The 17,271-nt window shown below is 42.5% G+C and overlaps 2 protein-coding genes and 1 long non-coding RNA gene across 5 annotated transcripts in view; 2 read left to right on the top strand and 1 right to left on the bottom strand.

The window, feature by feature from the left end:
* Positions 1-192: 192 nt before the first annotated feature.
* On the top strand, positions 193-10,572 carry LOC111248733 (uncharacterized). 3 transcript variants are annotated; one of them, XM_086988877.1, is made up of 13 exons: positions 193-775; positions 1,475-1,591; positions 1,834-2,229; positions 2,526-2,741; positions 3,249-3,455; positions 4,200-4,355; positions 5,646-5,814; positions 6,573-6,823; positions 8,632-8,935; positions 9,338-9,531; positions 9,742-9,854; positions 10,023-10,149; positions 10,407-10,572. In XM_086988877.1, exons 1-13 carry the CDS (start codon positions 680-682, stop codon positions 10,500-10,502), a joined length of 2,442 nt encoding a protein of 813 aa, XP_086845003.1. In that variant the 5' UTR covers positions 193-679; the 3' UTR covers positions 10,503-10,572. The 3 variants fall into 3 exon arrangements, with proteins under 3 accessions (XP_086845003.1, XP_086845004.1, XP_086845005.1); XM_086988878.1 differs by lacking the exon at positions 1,475-1,591; XM_086988879.1 differs by lacking the exon at positions 193-775 and having other exon boundaries at positions 1,766-2,229.
* Positions 7,159-16,082, bottom strand: LOC147755755 (uncharacterized). Its single transcript, XR_015327570.1, has 3 exons — positions 15,944-16,082; positions 8,417-8,533; positions 7,159-8,265 (listed from the first exon to the last, which is right to left on the bottom strand). It is a non-coding gene; the product is annotated as an uncharacterized LOC147755755 (long non-coding RNA).
* Positions 15,955-17,271, top strand: part of LOC111248732 (uncharacterized) — a 36,085-nt gene continuing 34,768 nt past the window's right edge. Inside the window, exon 1 of the mRNA XM_086988881.1 lies at positions 15,955-16,095. Coding sequence (XP_086845007.1) covers positions 16,062-16,095 — 34 coding nt within the window. The 5' untranslated portion in view covers positions 15,955-16,061. The remainder of the gene's footprint in view (positions 16,096-17,271) is intronic.

The raw sequence follows: 17,271 nt of genomic DNA on the forward strand, positions 1-17,271 counted from the left end.
ATAGTCAGTACTAATTGTAATAACTACGTATTATTCTTCTTACTTTTACGTATTACTACTTTCCGTCCTATATCTCATGTCCTGACCGCCTTACTCTAATAGACGTCGAATAGAGCCTGACCCTCCGCCTAATCGACAGGCACGGATTGGTCTGTTAGATCACAACGGTTACCTTAGCAACAGGGCCCGCTTTGATACAAGCAGGCATTAATGCTCACAGCCCTACAGGTCATCGTAGGACCTATAAATATTGTGTTTTCATTTGCTCTTAAACAGGCGTATTCTTAAATATTTGTACTTGTTCCTATACAATTATACTTTCTTCAACCGAATTATGTCACTCTGACCCAAGAGACTGCTTTGTAGGACCTGGCCTTTTTTCAAATGCCTGTATGTTACAAGTTCAGTTAAATCGGACCTACTAGCGTTCATTAAATAACCGTGTATAATTTGAGTGCTGTGATTTTGTGGCAATATTTAGGCAGAGTGTGGAAAAACTCTGTGCTAGGAGACGGTTTTATACGTTGCTTTCTGCAGGCCAAGCCCAAACACGATAAAGGAAGATTAACGTTCGGGCTGATCAATAATGACCAGCGAGCAACTAATACTGTGACTTAATCATTAGTTGTAATACGAATTACGAGATGATTATCATCCAGAACGCGAGTGGAACGAATCTATGGGAGATCCTGTAACACCGATACCTAAAGGAGATCTTCGGCTATTGCGACGAGAGGCTCTCACTATGCCGATAACGAATGAAACGTCGGCTTCAGTACGATTTAATTGCAAATCTAAATACCTATGGATAATTGTACTCTACCGCAAGAGGGTGTCTTTTTCCTAGCAGGATTATTTTTATTCAGAAAATTAGCGTTATAATAAGGCCAAAGCAGGAAGCCAATATTAAGTACTGGCAGCGGTAAAAGTCGTAGAGAATGTCGACTAAATTATTTGCGAGAATTCATTTTTTTAAACAGAACGCGTCTGAACGCGCTGAAAGTCTATGGTGAACCAGTAATCTCGGCCTGTCACTAGAGTTGCATCAACACTCACCTACTAAGGGTGTCCCAATATTTTGGCCGTATAGTGTATGGGCAATCTGTAGTCAAGCTCGAACCCCCTATTGTCTCCGTGTCATAATTACTCACTACACTACCATCTTTCATCGATAAATCGCTTTCTCAGCTTGAAAACAAAATAACCTGCAGAGTTTTTCTTATTTCTCTTCTATTTTCGGGAAGGGAAAAAGCATGCTAATAAAGTACGTTTTACGCTTCGCCTTGCAACAGTCCTACTTGACTGACATGTAACTGGACCATCCTCTATTTATATCAATAGGAAAAACGATTCATTCAATGACACTTGACTGTGAAGCCTTGTTCGATTTTCCCTACTGCAATTGAAAAGTGTATCCTTGATGATTTTTTTTGGCAGCTGCATGTACCTATTGAAAGACACGTGTTTGTTTCAGGCCGTGCATGACATTTTGCAAGAACTACACGATGATTCAACTGAGTCGATCAACGAACATCAATCACCACCACCATCATCAGCTCGAGATGTGAAAAAACCGACTCCCCGAAAGGGCGTACGTTGCATAAGAATCGAGCCTACGTACTCTATAATACGCGTTTATTTTTTTTTTGAAATGTTTGCCAATTTTAGACAAAATATAAGTATAAACTGCTGTAGATTTATCTTATGCTCTTTTTCTATGTTCTGTATTTCATGTGGTTCACAAACAACACGGAGCAACGTCAAGTGCATGACCCTCTTTGATTTTTATGCCTCACGCAAACTTCATCGATTTATTTATTTATATTATTTAAGACTTTCGGTATGGCCAGCCCTGATAGGCAGAGGACTACACCATCGCCACCAACTCCCACCCCTCGTCTGTTCTCTAGCGCAGTTCGTAGCATTAGAGATGATGCGGATTACGAGAAGGGCGCTAGCGCGACGCGGGTTCCTCCGGTGCGTCCTGCGGGAACTTTATCAGGCCTTTATGGACATCACGAAGACGATGAAGATGAGCAATATGAAGTTAAGGAAGAGATAACTCAACAGTCAAGAGAACCGGGCTCTAAACGAAAAATTCGTTTTGAGGAGCAATCGTCTCGTGATGAAGGTGAACAGAAAAAACAGGAAGCAATCCTGGAGGAACTGGTAGGCAACGAAAGTCAGCAACAAGCTGCCAAGGAGAGTGCTAAGGATAGTGGAGGTCAGGTATGTTCTTGGAGAAATCGTTTTCTCTGCTAGATTTTTCTAAGATTCTTCAAAATAAAAGGCTCTTCTTGTACGGAAATGAAAATCAATGCTGTTTAGTTAAAAAATGTTAAAGGTAGCTCTGGCAAACTCTTTTAGGAATTACAACTCATAAGGGTAAGAGAAGGTGACGTTTGAGGTATAAAAACATTTGGGACTGACTCTTTGTAAAATACTGACAGCTGTAGTAAAGTGACGCTGTTGCAAAAATCGTCTTACCGATTTGAATATATTTGAACCAAATTGCCATTTTTTAGGAAGTAACTGGTAGATCTACTCCAAAAGTCAAACAAGGATTTCGGCTAAGATTCGGGGGTAAGCGACAACAGGTGGACACCCAAGAACATCAACAATTGGACGAAGCTGCTGATGACAGTGACCCACCCAACAAAGCTGACCAACAGCCCCAAGAAGCCGCTGATGGTGTGGGAAAAAGTGGCCAAGACATAGACGGGGAAAAAGCCCTAGATCAGGTATGTTCATGTTATTTTTACAGCATGTTGAAACACTAGAACAGTTCTGGAATTGAAAAAAAGTGTTTTAGATACTTATCTGTTACAAAACACCGTGTATAGGGTGAAGCGTGCTTCGCTGTGTGCAACTCAGGTGTCTCCATTACCTGCGTTATTAGCTTGAAGATATCGGCTACCCAATAGAATACCACTTATGAACGGACGTGAGATCATTCAAGGGGATCAGATTAACATAATTTTCTCTATGATGGAGTAGTAACAGGCTCACCCACTGAACTAAGGGATACTAAATGAGGTGGCCGAGGTTCAAACCCGGGTTTAAGTTTACTTCGTTTCTTGCTGCAAGAGACCAGCCATCCGAATAACACTTAATCAAAGCAATACCAGACGTAAAATTCGAAACATTCATGTAATAACGTCGTTAACTATTAAATTTAACTAAGTTAAAAAAATTTAATTTTAGATATGCATATTGGATTTTGCATAGAAAGTATGCTTTTCGTACAGGTCGGAGTGCCTTCGAGGAAGTCGAGGTTTTCTTTCCCAAGGTTGGAAAAAAATCGGGGAAAATTATCAGAAAAGGACCTGGAAAAAGAATCCCCGGGCCAAGAAAATATGAGCGAGACTGCACAGGCTGACGAGGAGCAAGCCGACAGAGGTGACCTGGGACCCGCCAAAGGGAGAGATGATTCCAAATGTTCCGCTAGACAAGAGGTTAGTACGGGCACAAGTGGCAAAAGAACACTAGAGAAAAGTTGTAATTTACGCAGTCCGTAGAATATTGTAAACCGCGCAGCTTGTTTACTTGCGTACCCTCTAACGATTAAAATGAAGTAAGTCAGTTATAAAATATAATATATGCACTGTATATCCAGAAAAAAACTTCGCTAGACAATCCGAAAAATATTTTAGAACATACTTCTCCGAAGGTCGTTATGGTTATGATCTGATTAGAAGACACATCATATAGTAAAATCATACATGAAATATACGCCCTTTGGAATCCAGCTTCACGGTGGTAGATGCACCTCCATGAGTCAACTTGGTCACTACTATAACCTGCTTTGGTGTCCTCAATCATTGTTCTTATAAAAATTCAATATTTTTTTTTAGCGAGTATTAAAAAACAAAGGCTTATTTTGTTTCTTATAGGATTTCCCCACAGGCTAATAAGTATTGGCTTATTACTTGAGATGAATGTCATCATCTTAGCTCTCTGCCTATAGTATGACTATAACCTACAATTTACAACTATGAGAAGCTACAGTACCTTATAGCATATTGAAAGGTAGCACTGCGCTCATGCTATACATCGTGAAGTTTTATAGTCATAACTTTAAGAAATGCTTACTTGTACATTTTCTGATTTCCGAAGGTTTTAAAAGATTAGCTTCTGGAGCACAACGGTCTTAAAGATTCTTAAAACCTTATTGTGTGTTTTTATTGCATTTCATATAGATGACGGGCAAAAGGAAAGGCCTAATATTCATTTCACGCTTCCGAGGTGGAAGGAACTCTGCACCAGCGCAAGAGGCAATGGCGAGCGTCCATTGTGAAGCAAAAAACATTGAGGAGGGCACTGAGCCGATATCAGCTGGTTACGATGTTGCACAGGTACGTCGCTATATTATATTATTAGGCCATTATAGAAATATTGGAAAAGAAAATTATCATTAAAGCTTGTTTTCATTAAGTTCGTCTATGTGCAGAGGTGCTACCATACTCCTTTTTTCTTAAGAGCGTTCGAATAATATTTTTTTTTTTTATGTATGATGGGACACCATTAGGGCGAAGCAATTTGGTGTGAGCCGAGTGTAAGGCTCAGTACAGGCGGTCGGACTTGGTTGCATTACCCTCCGCTAGTTCTCAGTTCCTCTCTTACTTCTGAAGAAGTCGGATGACCACACTAATGAAAGGGATGGCAGATATTGCACTTTTAAAGTCTTTTTCGTCCTTTCTTTAGCAACCTCAAGCGGCAAATTGGGTCCATCCTTTATAGTTTGGTAAGGACTGCCGAAGCATGACGACCGCTCATGAGTGATTTAACAAGCTTAAAAATGGTATTCTGGATTTAGATGATGTTCTCCGCTACGGCCGACCATCTGAGTTTGATGAATACCACGTGAAGATCGACAGACAACTCCCAAAAAGACGAGCTGTAGCTACACATTAAAATCCTCAAGCCCTTTGGATTTTTACAAGATATTGAAGCTTAGGCACTTTCTGGACTGTCTGAGTTAAACAGGATGTCTCAAGATGTTTCCAAGGGCCAGGATCTAACCAGATCTTCATCCAAGAAAGATTATGCTTTGCGTTTGGTAGGACCGCAGAGGCCTGAACCAAACCTTTGATCAAAACGTTGACTTGACCTAATTGCGCCAAATCAATTAGGATATTTGAGGGAAAACATCCAACAAACGAGAGCATGTCATTCTGTTCCACGATAACGCTAGGCCGCAAACGGCGAACATCGTCAAAGCTGCTCTACTGAAATTGCAATTGAAGACTTTATGTTACTTGCACCCGCTGTACTTTCTGGATGTTGGGCCGACGGATTTTCAACTTTTTCATATACTGAACAATAACCTTCATGACCTAACCGTCGGTACAGGTAAACAACTCAAAACATGGTTGCAAGATCTTTTCGGCACGAAACTTGCTACTTTCTGGCGAACCATGAGGGGAAATATATATGTATATATATCTATATATATATATACATCTCATGAACACAGAAATAAAAAATGTGCTCTTTTCTATCAGTAGATAAAGCGCAAGGACTTTTTCTAACCTAATATGTTGGCTGATCAAATCTATAAAAATATTGTTGAATGTTGCAAATTTCAATAGCTATAATATTTATATATTTGGAAAACATAAACGATTGACAATGCGTTATTTCAGAGGAAGTTCGTTGAAACTGTGGCTACCGATTCTGCAAGACGTCGAACGTTTGGAGCTCCATGGAGGCGAAAAAAAACCCTGGAGGACATTAAAGTCGATGAGACGAAAGCTCTACAACGACAGCAGCAGCAACCAATGGCGGCACAACAGGATGACGAACACCATTACGGTAAAAACAAGGTTTTCACCCGTAGAGTGTACTTCGTTTAATTAGGTACACATTAAGGTCAGCCTGCTTAACATATTTTGCCTGTGCTTTAGCCCTGCAAAAAGCCTTTTTTATCAACGAATCGATTATTGTATGCATGTGAAGCTGCGAGCAAACTATGGGTGTTAGCACACATCGAATTAGGATAAGAGAGCCCCTAACATAGACAGGGAACATTGGCATCATCACTTCCTATACGAGCTTGTACGGTGAAATGATTACAGTGAATCGTATTCTGCAAAATTCCGGCAAAATGACGATCACACCCGACCTCGTCGTTTCTGATACCTCCTAGATGCTATAGTCATAATTTAAATAATAATAATTATTCGTATTTTACAATTAATCAGGCTGTCAGTCGAAAAATAGACAGGTTGTTTTAAAAAACCTGTAAGAAATCTCAGCCAGTAATACTGGTTTTTGGCGATTTGGCCTTCGGAACTTTCCGAAAAGGCAATAACAACTTGTAACCTGAAGATTAAATCAAACCTAAGCGCCTAGGTGTGCTTTCGAAAGTCCTTGAAAGTGGGCGATTATTATTCGGATGGATATCTTTACCGCAAGAACCATGAGCACACATTGCATGCTGCCCACTTTGCCGGCTCTCCCCACCAATTCTCTGGGAATATTTTTCTATTCACGATATGACATGGGGTCTCAGATTTCGATGGGCCCAAGCAGCTGACAAATCACTGCTATTCTTTTCGGACGATTTATAGACGCCGAGGATGAAGAGGTCGAACGCATCATTGACTCTGATCGGGCGGACGCTCACTCTCAAGAAAAAGACATGAAAGATTCGGTTGTTGCTTCATCAGAAGACGCAGTTAAGGGACAGAAGCCCTGGAATAAGTTTCGCTTCGGTAACAGAAAGCAGCAGCTACAGGATGAACAGGTTCAAGAGCACGACGCTACCTTAGCTTCAAGCGAAACGACTGCTGCGGAACCTGCGATTGGTCGAGGAGCCAAGGTATTCCCGTACATGCATGTCGATATATACATATATGGCAATCTACCTGCGCCTAACTTACAATGATCTGTTTAACATGTTTATTAAATCCTGCCATACGTCTGTTATTGACGACTAAATAAGAAACTTGCTAGTTTTGGCTTGGAAGCTTAGTGCAGTCTATCAGCAGGCGGTTCAGCACCGTAAATCCTAAACACCTAGGATAGGACCAGAATGGCTTTTGCATGATTTAAAATACATTAGCACCGTTTCTACAACTAAGATCCATTTTGTAGCTGTATCATTTTAGGACTTACGTTGTTTAGAGAATATGGCACATTGTTTGCACGTTTTCGGTCTGATGATAACACATTGTTTGTACGAAGCTAGCTTGTGTGCTTCATCTAGTAAATGTTTGGTATCATTTATTTATTGTAACCTTTGCCAGGTATCTTATCCAATATAAAAGCATTCTAAAATAGTATAAAAATGTTGAAAGTAAAATACATGGCGCATAGAGCTATGATTACGCATTTTTACTCTGTACCAAGCTGTTCAACAAAGGTGTTCTTGGACATGAGTTTACGTGGTACCGCGGACAATGGTCTCCGACGCATACACAGGTGCAGGTTTAACTCGGCCCATGGTACTATTGATTAGCACATAGAACGTGATAGAACCTATGCACTGCGTAGCGGATTATGACATGTCGCTTCGTTCTGGGGGGGGGGGGGGGTTCCTTCTATGTTCCGCTACCACAGCACCGAAGGCAAAAAAGCTTCCGTGTCAACCTCAACCATTCATTCCTCCGTTCGTTGTATGAATTATAAGAAGGCATACTACTTATAGGCCAAATTAGTGTTCGAAATTTTTAACAGATATACCCGCATTCACAATCAAATTCACATGCCGGTTATGGCAGAAAGTATACAGGTCCAGCTCTCTTGGAAAAGGCAGGTTTTCTCTAGTCCAGGCTACACGGTTGGAACGTGTTCCGCAAAGCTCTTTTAGATATGTGTGATGCCATATGAGGGCAATAGTGTAGGCTTAATATTGAAGAGGCGTATCGCCATCTTCAGGAAAAAGAGCGATGGCTTTTATTCGGCAGCGCTCGTTACTGATGCATCTCTAACGTGTTCCTTTACACGCTCAGTGCAACAAGTCCTAGAGCAAGATCATCATCAGCCCAGGGGAGCGAAATCGCTTCACATGTTTCAAAAGCGAGGAATGCAGCCAGAGCGTGTCACCTATTGTTAGAGGTCTCGTTTTTCGAAATTTCATAAACTTTATCCTGCCCAGATTGACTTCTAGGTCAACGTCCATTGCGTGCTGCTGTCGGCGTACCAACGTCACCTCAGAGCGATTTGTCCCATGGACTGCAAAGTGATCGCCGTAGAGCGTAAAATCCGTCCTCGTGGATGCGTGCTGTCCGCTTTCGGTGCTTGGAAGATCGTTCAGAAGGACTGAGAAAAGTAAAAAGTTGAGGTTATTACCCTGAACGGTTCCTGTCACCTATTGAAAGGAAGTCGGTTCCATCACCTCATTTTATGTTGTAATGCCATTCTCCTGTATAATCAAAGCGATGAGTACAATGAGTTTATAGAAAGTTCTTGCCTTAGTGAGCTTAAGCAGAATCCGGTCCCTCGATGTTCTCATATCGAACGCCCTTTCGAAGTCAACCGAAGGTGGATGAACCGTTTGGTATCCCTTGTATTTACAATAAATCTTCACCTGTCAAGCGAGATTTAAACGAACAATAGTTAAGATATAGTACTTATTAACAATTCGACGTGATTTGATATTCTATATTTTTTGCTGTTAATCCTTAGAGTTTGATAGGTGAGCAGCGAATTGTATCAGAAGCGGTGCAAAAGGCTAAAGCTTTGGTGAGAATGGACAGACAACGACAACACCAGCAGCAAGTGCAACAACGTTCTATACAGATGACGCAGCAGTCCGACCTACAAACTTCAACCGGAAGACCCACAAGTGACCTTCAGTTGCTTAGCAATGTATCCGAGACCCGCCTTCAGCTCGAACAGGATGCAATCGAAGCACGAGCCGTATCAGAAGAACATGAGAATGATAATGAAGCGTTCGTTTCGAGACTTTTTGTTGACCGTTTCCTCACGCGTGAGTAGCCATCGTCAGCGAAGGATTTCAGATCTAATTGGAATTGAATGTTACGCAGGTATCGCTTTTCTTTATGTTTGAGTTCATCAGTACCTGCGCTCTATCCCCAACATAACCTGTGTAGGACTTACTCCATAATACTTTTCTGTCCTGTGTTTTCTTGCCTATCATAATCATTTAACGATATAATCAGACGAGATCATAACCACATTCTGATTACAATTTGTTTGATTTGACAAATACGTATGAAGGCCGGATGTATCAAGTTTAGTTGTTATTATGAATTCCTGCAAAAAGGCGCTCGTCGCACGAATTTGTGTGCAATAGTTATGTAACAAGTGACAGATTCAGCAGCAACTTATGGAGATTTCAGACCTTTCACTCCCATTCTCATTATTAAAGAACGTCAAAACGCGCCTCTACCGTCACCTCCACCGTGCAGTGCTTCCATGGTTCGCTCGGTGGCCGTAAAGCCGTTGGCTCCATCTGAATTGTACGGATCATGTCTGTCCCGTGCGGGCAGAACGGCCCAGGGGCTTCTCGGAGGACTTTGTTTATTCCTCCTGTTGCTGTTGCTCTCAGCCGAGGACGACGAGGTAAGTTACATATATAATAAACAAAAATATACCCCTTTCAAGAACCCCTGTGCTAACTTGGAAGCGAACGCATTTCTACCAGGAGTAAACGACATGAATATTTAAAACAACGTTGGGCTGAGTTGCGATTCGGGCCGACGATAACTTCATTCTATTTCAACAATAAGTTGTAGCTGATATTATTCCATAAGTATACTCTCTGTACCGTAGGTAAAACGTATCTTCGGCGGCTCAGGAGGTACTAATGCGGGTGGTCAAGCGCAGCTGCTTCAAATGGTTATTTATTTCCTTGTTATTGTCAGCGTAATTACGTCGTTCGATGGGTAAGTTCTAGCTAAGCGTGGGCGAGATAGCCAGAATTGCAGCTACATTAGTAGTAAAATAGCATCTATAGAAATGTAATTGACTTAATACAAGCTTATGACGATGAAGATACCTTGTTCGACTCTGGCATTATATGACACTGAATCATCCGTTGGTGACTGTTTCAGTCTCAACTACAAACAGATCATTTTTGAGCATAGATTGAATCGATTCGTGTTTACGTCGGTGGTGTATCCGGCAATGCTCATCCTTGGATTCATCGTTACGAAGTTGGACAACAAGCTTGCGTATGGGGTACGTGTCAAGGTCTAGGTCACCGAGGGAGGGAAAACTATGATTTACTTCACTATAATGAGATTTTAGAGAAAAAATATAGACACGTTGCGTGAACCTTAATAATAAAACTTCTCTTAAGCTGCTTATTTCCATAAGATATACTGAAGAAATTGATATTCGTGATCGCCTGTGTAGTAAGCCTGTTACCCTATTGTACTAATTAAGATTGTGTTGGCCTTGTAAATTTTCTATAAAAATATATGAATAATTTTTAGGGAGATATCACTTCAGAGGAATGGACTCGTTGGAAAGGAGTAAATTTAGGACGATGCGCCTGCGGACTTGTCGCCTGGATCGTGCTCTGTCTATAATTATCATAATAATTATAATGGTAATAACGAATAAATACCTAATGGTAATTTATCATTAGCTTGAACGTAATTTGAATGAATTCCCTTATTTTGACACACATGTATCACCAACATGCGACTTTTCGAGGCAGTCGGAGACTGATCATTTCCAGTATTGCGTCCCATACCGCCGTTACGCATTCTGGTAGACGCCTGGCTTCTTCCAGCTCGAAGTGACGTATTTACATGGCCGGATTTAAATTCATTATTTATTACCCATTGCACTATTACGGAAACTGTTCTTAGTATCTAACATGCTATAAATAGCTAGTAAATAAAGCAATAGGTATACCTTACCACTGTAGAAAATGTTGATTAAACGAATCTAAGATGGAAAAATGGTTATTTCTTAATTCTGAGGTAATACAAGGTTGTTCGAACAATATGATGAACAACAATAAAAACAATATTTCTTTATCTAAAATATATCAAGGTAAATAAATAACATATATATTAGTTTTATCGTTGAAAAGAACTGCAACAGCCAAGCGGTAACATGCGGCCAAAGGCAAATATTATCAGTGTCCTTTTGGGTCTATTACTGATATAATCGAATAGTTATCTTCATTGTATGGTACCCATGGTACGGTGAAGATCAATGTTGGGTGTATGATAGAAGTGGAGTGTAATAATGCTCACGATGGTCGGACTGCTGTTTTACTCTACGTTTTACTACTTACTGAATGCAATAGCAAGACACGTTCTTTTCTACCATGTTAGCCTTGAGATTAAAACACAAATAAATAACCTAAATGACATTTGAAAAATCAGACTTAATCAAAGAGATTAAATTTTCTCAATAACTCACATTTTTGCAACATGAAATAGAGACGTTCTAACTGTCAGGAGACTTTCTCAAACTATCAAGACACCTTTGCGTTACCCTGTATGACGAAATTAGCAGATTTTACTATCCATAACCATATGGTAATAAGATTTTTCAAATCGAACTTATCAAATGGTAATTGTGACAACTAAAATTATATTGGTGGTGGTGGTGGTGGTGGTGGTAATAGTAGTTGTAGTAGTCTGTAAAGAGTTGACGGGATCTGTAAAATTTCGCGTCAAGAAACATGACCTGACCAAGAGCGTTCTTACGTGCCCGAACCACCCCAGCTCCGTGCCTCACTCCAACAAAGGGTGAGTCACGGTGAGTCGAGCCCATGGCGCTCAAACAACTCGCACCGACTCGCGACCCTCACCACCAGCGTGTGAGTCCTCCCCTCCAAACAGAGCACTTTTGTTGGCTTTCTCTTGCCGCTACGGCCGCTACTGCTCTTTAACACTGTTCGCTACCGGCATTGGACCAGCTCAATTAACCAAACTGGCCATACTCATCCCGCCTAGACACGGATCAAGTTAGTTCACCCAGTTCGTTAGCGCAGTTGGGTCGTGGTTGGTAGGCCGTGGCCACGCCGCCGCCGCCGCCTATTCCTTTGCCGCCATTAAGGCTCGTCAGTTTTCCCTTTACCGCTAGTCCCCTTCCACAACACCATCCCTTCGTAGTTTGCTTCGTCCCTGAGCTTGCTCGCGAGCCGCGCTGTTCCGTGTCGCTGGTGTTGTGTGTTCGGACTTCCCTCTCTTGTTTTTGGACTTTCTCCTCGTAAACGCGAACAAATGCCGAGAGACGCGGCCGCAGCAGGCTGCTGAGCAAACCGGCTGCAGCAATAACAGCTATGGACAAGAAAGCAGCACTAGTGGCAGGGAGGGGACCGCGCTGGCAAAGTACAGTGCACTCACTACCTATAGCAGATGCTATCTGTTAGCAGGCGTACCGCAGGACGGTAGGGCAACACTGAAGCCAGCTCTCGTAGAATGCGCTGACGGCGGCTTACTGCCATGCGCATCATGACGTGAAAGTAGGACAGCCGATAAATAGTTAGAGTACTAGTGGACTGGTCCGAAACGGTTGCTGAGGGTGAGTGTCGTCGCGTGCGACGGGAAGGAGAGTAAGCTTGAATTAACTGCGGCTGGACAGCCGAGACCATTGCTGGAATCGTTAGACTGGCAGAGCTATTGCATGGTAGTGGGCTTAACAGCCAGCCGTAGTCCTGGCGCTGCCTCTACGATCAAAACTATTAGCGAATCTAGGGCTGTGCTCAGCTAGCCGTTAGTTGACTGCGTTTAAAAGTGTTGGAAGAAAGCACGTTCTTGCTGTTGTTCTACGCATTCTTTGTGTGTTTTCACGAGAAAGTGACCTGAAGTCGATCGATAATATTACCATTAGAGGAGTACGATGTCGTGATCCGGTTTTAGAGTGGGTGTCATCGGACGTGTGTTCGTCCTATGAGTTATTACGGTCAAGTGAAATCGAAGTATGAAAGGAGTTGTCAAACACAGCTAGCTCTCATATCCTTGACTAGAGGGCACTCCTTTGTTACCCACATGGCGTGTCGAGTTTGTACTTATACCGACGAATGAGCTTAGTGAGAGGTTCCTACTGTGCTCTAATTTGAGCTGGTCATTTATCGTATATGCCCTAAACGAGGCGGAACTTGGATGGTAAACAGTAGCTAAAAATCTTTTCGAATACGAGTTAAGCTTGTAGCCTTATGCCGCACTATATTGACAGAAATAACAAAGGCGGTAAACAATAAACCAATATGCGTCGAAGTTTTTTAGCACTGGCATGAGTTAGCATCGTAGTAGGTACGGCTAGAAGCCTCTGAGCTTTTCGTATCGTCATCCTTCGCAAATTTACTGTGACCGATTTCGCACAAATTACCGCCGCATCAGAATTACTTCCAGTGAGACCGGTCAGCGTCAATCCTCAACTTCTCCGCGCGGACTGAAGACGACACATTACGCTCGGGCAAAAGATCTAACTGCGCTCTTGGCAGTAGCCAGCGAACGTACCGTTTTGGCTGCCACCTGGTCAGCTCGTGGTCAGCCCGTCAATAATTCGTTTTGGTGACTCGAAACGTGTGCGTTTGGTCAACTTCTGTTCGAAAACGTCCATTTTGACTAGTGGATATAATCAAAGTCGTCTCAGTTAATTGGTCGTCGTCCCTTAATCATCACTTGGCTTGTCTTCGAAGCTTCAAAGAAGATACAATAGTTACGAAAACGTAGTGAACACTAGCGTTTCACCTAAAATGTAAGTCTGATAAACATACTCAACTAAAACGAATGCTTCGCTGATGGGTGAATGTCGGCTTGATAAAATGCTTTACAACGAAAACAGTGCACACTACGCCTACGCTAGTTGCTTCTTGTTTTCCGTGATATTAACAAGGCAATGAGGAGCTATAACCGGTATGCATCCACATTTTCTACCAGCCAACATTTCTCCTCTACAGTTTACTTTATGGACACCCTTACCAAAAGAACGGCTGGGTAGCCGAAACGCCGTTTAAAATCCAGACCGTTGATACCTTTGTACCTAGCCATTTACAACCTACAGTCTGAATGTCTGCGTTGGGCAGTCTAAAAGGAAAGTTAAGATAGATGATCAGCTCGTTTTGGAGACCAAGACACCTAAAAAACGTATAAAATCACTCTTTGCCTTTTAGTCAGCCTTAGATAGAAGGCAAGAGGACAAAGCCCTAAAGGACTCAAGCAGGAACGATTGAAGAAAAGGCAACCCATGACAACGACCTTATAAATGAGCAGCTGCTTGTCGACACTGGTGTCACCGCCCATTGCGTTACTGCCAAGCTTTTCAGAACGTTTTGCAAAGAGTCCACACGCTGCCCCATTTAGAGAGAAAGGTGGCAACAAGGCCCAAGACTAGCAATAATTTCTTTTTTTGAATACCATCTCCAGTATTGACCACTACACCACGAGACCTCGTGAAAGTGAGAGATGGTAAAGGAGACCCGTACTTCTTTACTAAATATGCATTTGTGTGTGTTTCTCCCGTCCCTCCGTCTGTCTGTATGCCAACTCAATGTCAATGACCTCGGCATGTCAGTCGTGGTGGCAGCGGCGGTGGTTAGGGGGCGTGAAATCAAGCGCAGGGGGGGCCTGTAGAGGCGTTCGGTGGTTTCCAGCATTGTTGACTTCGCTAGTGCAGCTGCAGCTGCAGCTGCAGCTGCTGTCGGGATGGAACAAGTCATCTTCGCCGTTGACGGGGCCACTCCCATTTTCGGAAGAGGTGTGCCTGTTGGACATCCAGGACAGCATGAGAAAATCAGAACGGCAAGAGCTGTCAGGACTGTCGGAGGGCAGCGTAGGGTTTATTAGAAGGAAATAGATTGTGGACTAGGGTGGACTCGAGTGCGCGCAAACAAGTATCAAGGAGCCTTGAGGTAAAATTGTCTTCGGCAGTCGTGTCTGTTTGTTTGTTTGCTCAGTGCTCGGGAGGCGTGTTTTTGTTTTTCCAATAGCTTAACACAGCTATGTGCGTGTATTATATCAGCAGAGTTGGACCAACTCGAAATAATTATATGATGGGAAGTAGAAATTTCCGAATTTGCATTAAGGAGACGTTGTAGTGAAACTGAAACGCATCACTTTGGTACCTGAACAGAGGCTTCGGTTACAAACAGCGAGGGGAAGATCAGTGGAGACCACACTGAGTACAGGGTACTGGCAAAGCAACATGTCGTCGAGTGCCATATATATCCTAAAATTTTTAGTAGAACAGGTTCATGAGGAGACGATATCCATACGCATACCGCATCAGCCATTCATAGAGACAGCGATTCATAGGCGGCCTGCACAACGACTGTAACAAACGTTCTCCATGCTCCGCCTGACTTGGCATGATCCGTAAGCCTTGGCCGCCCATGAGTTGTATCGTTGCTCTACAATCGATCCTATTTACTGGATGCAGCGGCGTACGGCCTCAAAAAGGGCCGGCGAAGGTTCATAACAAACATTACTATAAACTATATAACGGGTGTCACGTGATTCCACTGCCCTGTGTGTCGCTACCATCGTTCTCGAAGTTGTTGTTGTTGTTGTTTCGCGTCTTTTTGATAGATGGCAATTGTGATACGAAAAACGGTCGCGCCAGACAACGTCGCAAAGCCACGAGTCAAACTATACAATATGTTACATACACAACTATTAATGTCACAGCCCAATTAAAATATTTACGCGGTTTAGTCCCTACTGTAACGGCTTCGTTAACGGTGAGGACGATCAGTTGAAAACGTATCAATCACAGAAAAGAGGCCTGCCATTCCTGTGTAAACACAAATCGGCCTCGACGGGTCCGCGTCTATGCGCCTGTCGAAACCTTCGTCGGATATAGAACTAAGCTAAGAGATAATAGACAGTGTACCGAGTGTCAATTGTAACATTTCTAATAATTATGCCCATACAACAGTAACAAGGGGATCATGTTTGATTTTACAGGGTAACAGTATCGTAGTCGCCGCCGCCGTTCTCGTGTGATGTTTGCCGCAATATTACTATGTCGCGTTAACAGATCTCTGTGTATCATCTATACTTACTATACCAACTGAGAACATTTCGTCAATATTCAGTGAGATTCACGCTGTTACCGGGCGATTTCCTGGCGTGCTGACATCGTGCTGACAGCGCCTACAACGAGAACTTCGTTACCGTCAAATGGCAATGGTAGAAGACACGCCGGAACAAGAAGGTAAGTAAAAACTTTGTATAAATAGGTAAAAACATAATTGATTCTTTCGTGCTTTTTCATATGGATCGTACGTTATCTATCAATTATGTGGAATAAGTATGGAATCAACTCCCGGACAGACGAAGAGTAAGTTACACATGCGGTTGTCACCATTGTCTGTTCTGTAATGAAAATAAATTTGGAAACGTTACAAAAAACGTGTTTACACCTTTTAAGAATAGCATTCTCCCAGTGAGCACAGGAATCCCCAAAACATAATCGCATGAGAGTTGCATCTAAAAAAACTAACGTGTCAAGTATCAACCTTTGCCATGTTATATTTTTTTTTCTTACATTGTAAAGTATACGAAATATTTTATGTTAAATTAAATTTTATGTGTTAAATTAACGGAACTAATAGTTTAGAAGTTCTAGGGTTCCTGAGTTCAGGCGCGTTCACTAGCATTACGCATAGAACAGTATCTGTTTTAAACATTTGACATGCTACTTCCGCCAACTTGTTCCGCCACATGACCTTTTAGGTCTCCACGGTCAGCGTCAAAATAGAATATGACGGTTAGTTCTGGAGACGAAAAGCATAGAGCAATCGCCATATTGTATCCTTTTTAGACAGCACCGTACCCTTTTAATAGTTCAGTTAACTCGGTGAACTTTTAAATCGACGCGCTCTTAGTGGCATTGAGTTTTTGCAGCGATCTCTTGCCATTAATCTACCTCCATGTAGACTTTTAATCAACGTAAGCTGGCTGAGTTGTAATGAATGCTCACACACATGGTGACACAACTGGTGGCAATCATTACCCTGTCTTCGTTGGGTGCATCGAGTATTCAGGCAGCACGCGTGAAAGCCACCGCTCAGATCTGTTACTGCACCGGCCCAAGTGCCCCGAGCATTGAACAACGTAGGTATCGAAGTGGGCATGCAGCGCTAATTCACACAAGGACACAAGTGCCAGCGTTCGCAACGGAACGTTATCGATGGCCGGACACGCTAACTTCCGCGCAGAAAGCGAAAAAGGTCAAAAAAAGTTCCTGCACCATCCCAAAGCGGGAAGAACAGCATGGGGCTGTTAAGGCATAGATTTCTGTTATATTTACGTAGTTCTCTATCATAGTTCATCAGTAATTAAGCCTTGTCAGTTCTCTGGCTCGACCGTGTATCAGTCACGTGGATAT

Source organism: Varroa destructor, unplaced genomic scaffold, assembly GCF_002443255.2.
Source record: "Varroa destructor unplaced genomic scaffold, Vdes_3.0 BEIS01000004.1, whole genome shotgun sequence".
In the NCBI taxonomy this organism is placed as follows: Eukaryota; Metazoa; Arthropoda; class Arachnida; order Mesostigmata; family Varroidae; genus Varroa; species Varroa destructor.

Bases quoted from the DNA above. Each gene is read 5' to 3' on its own strand.
- LOC111248733 (XM_086988877.1), top strand. From the start codon at position 680: ATGGGAGATCCTGTAACACCGATACCTAAAGGAGATCTTCGGCTATTG. The intron at 4,356-5,645 runs GTACGTCGCTAT...GCGTTATTTCAG, and splicing joins CTGGTTACGATGTTGCACAG to AGGAAGTTCGTTGAAACTGT. The intron at 10,150-10,406 runs GTACGTGTCAAG...AATAATTTTTAG, and splicing joins ACAACAAGCTTGCGTATGGG to GGAGATATCACTTCAGAGGA.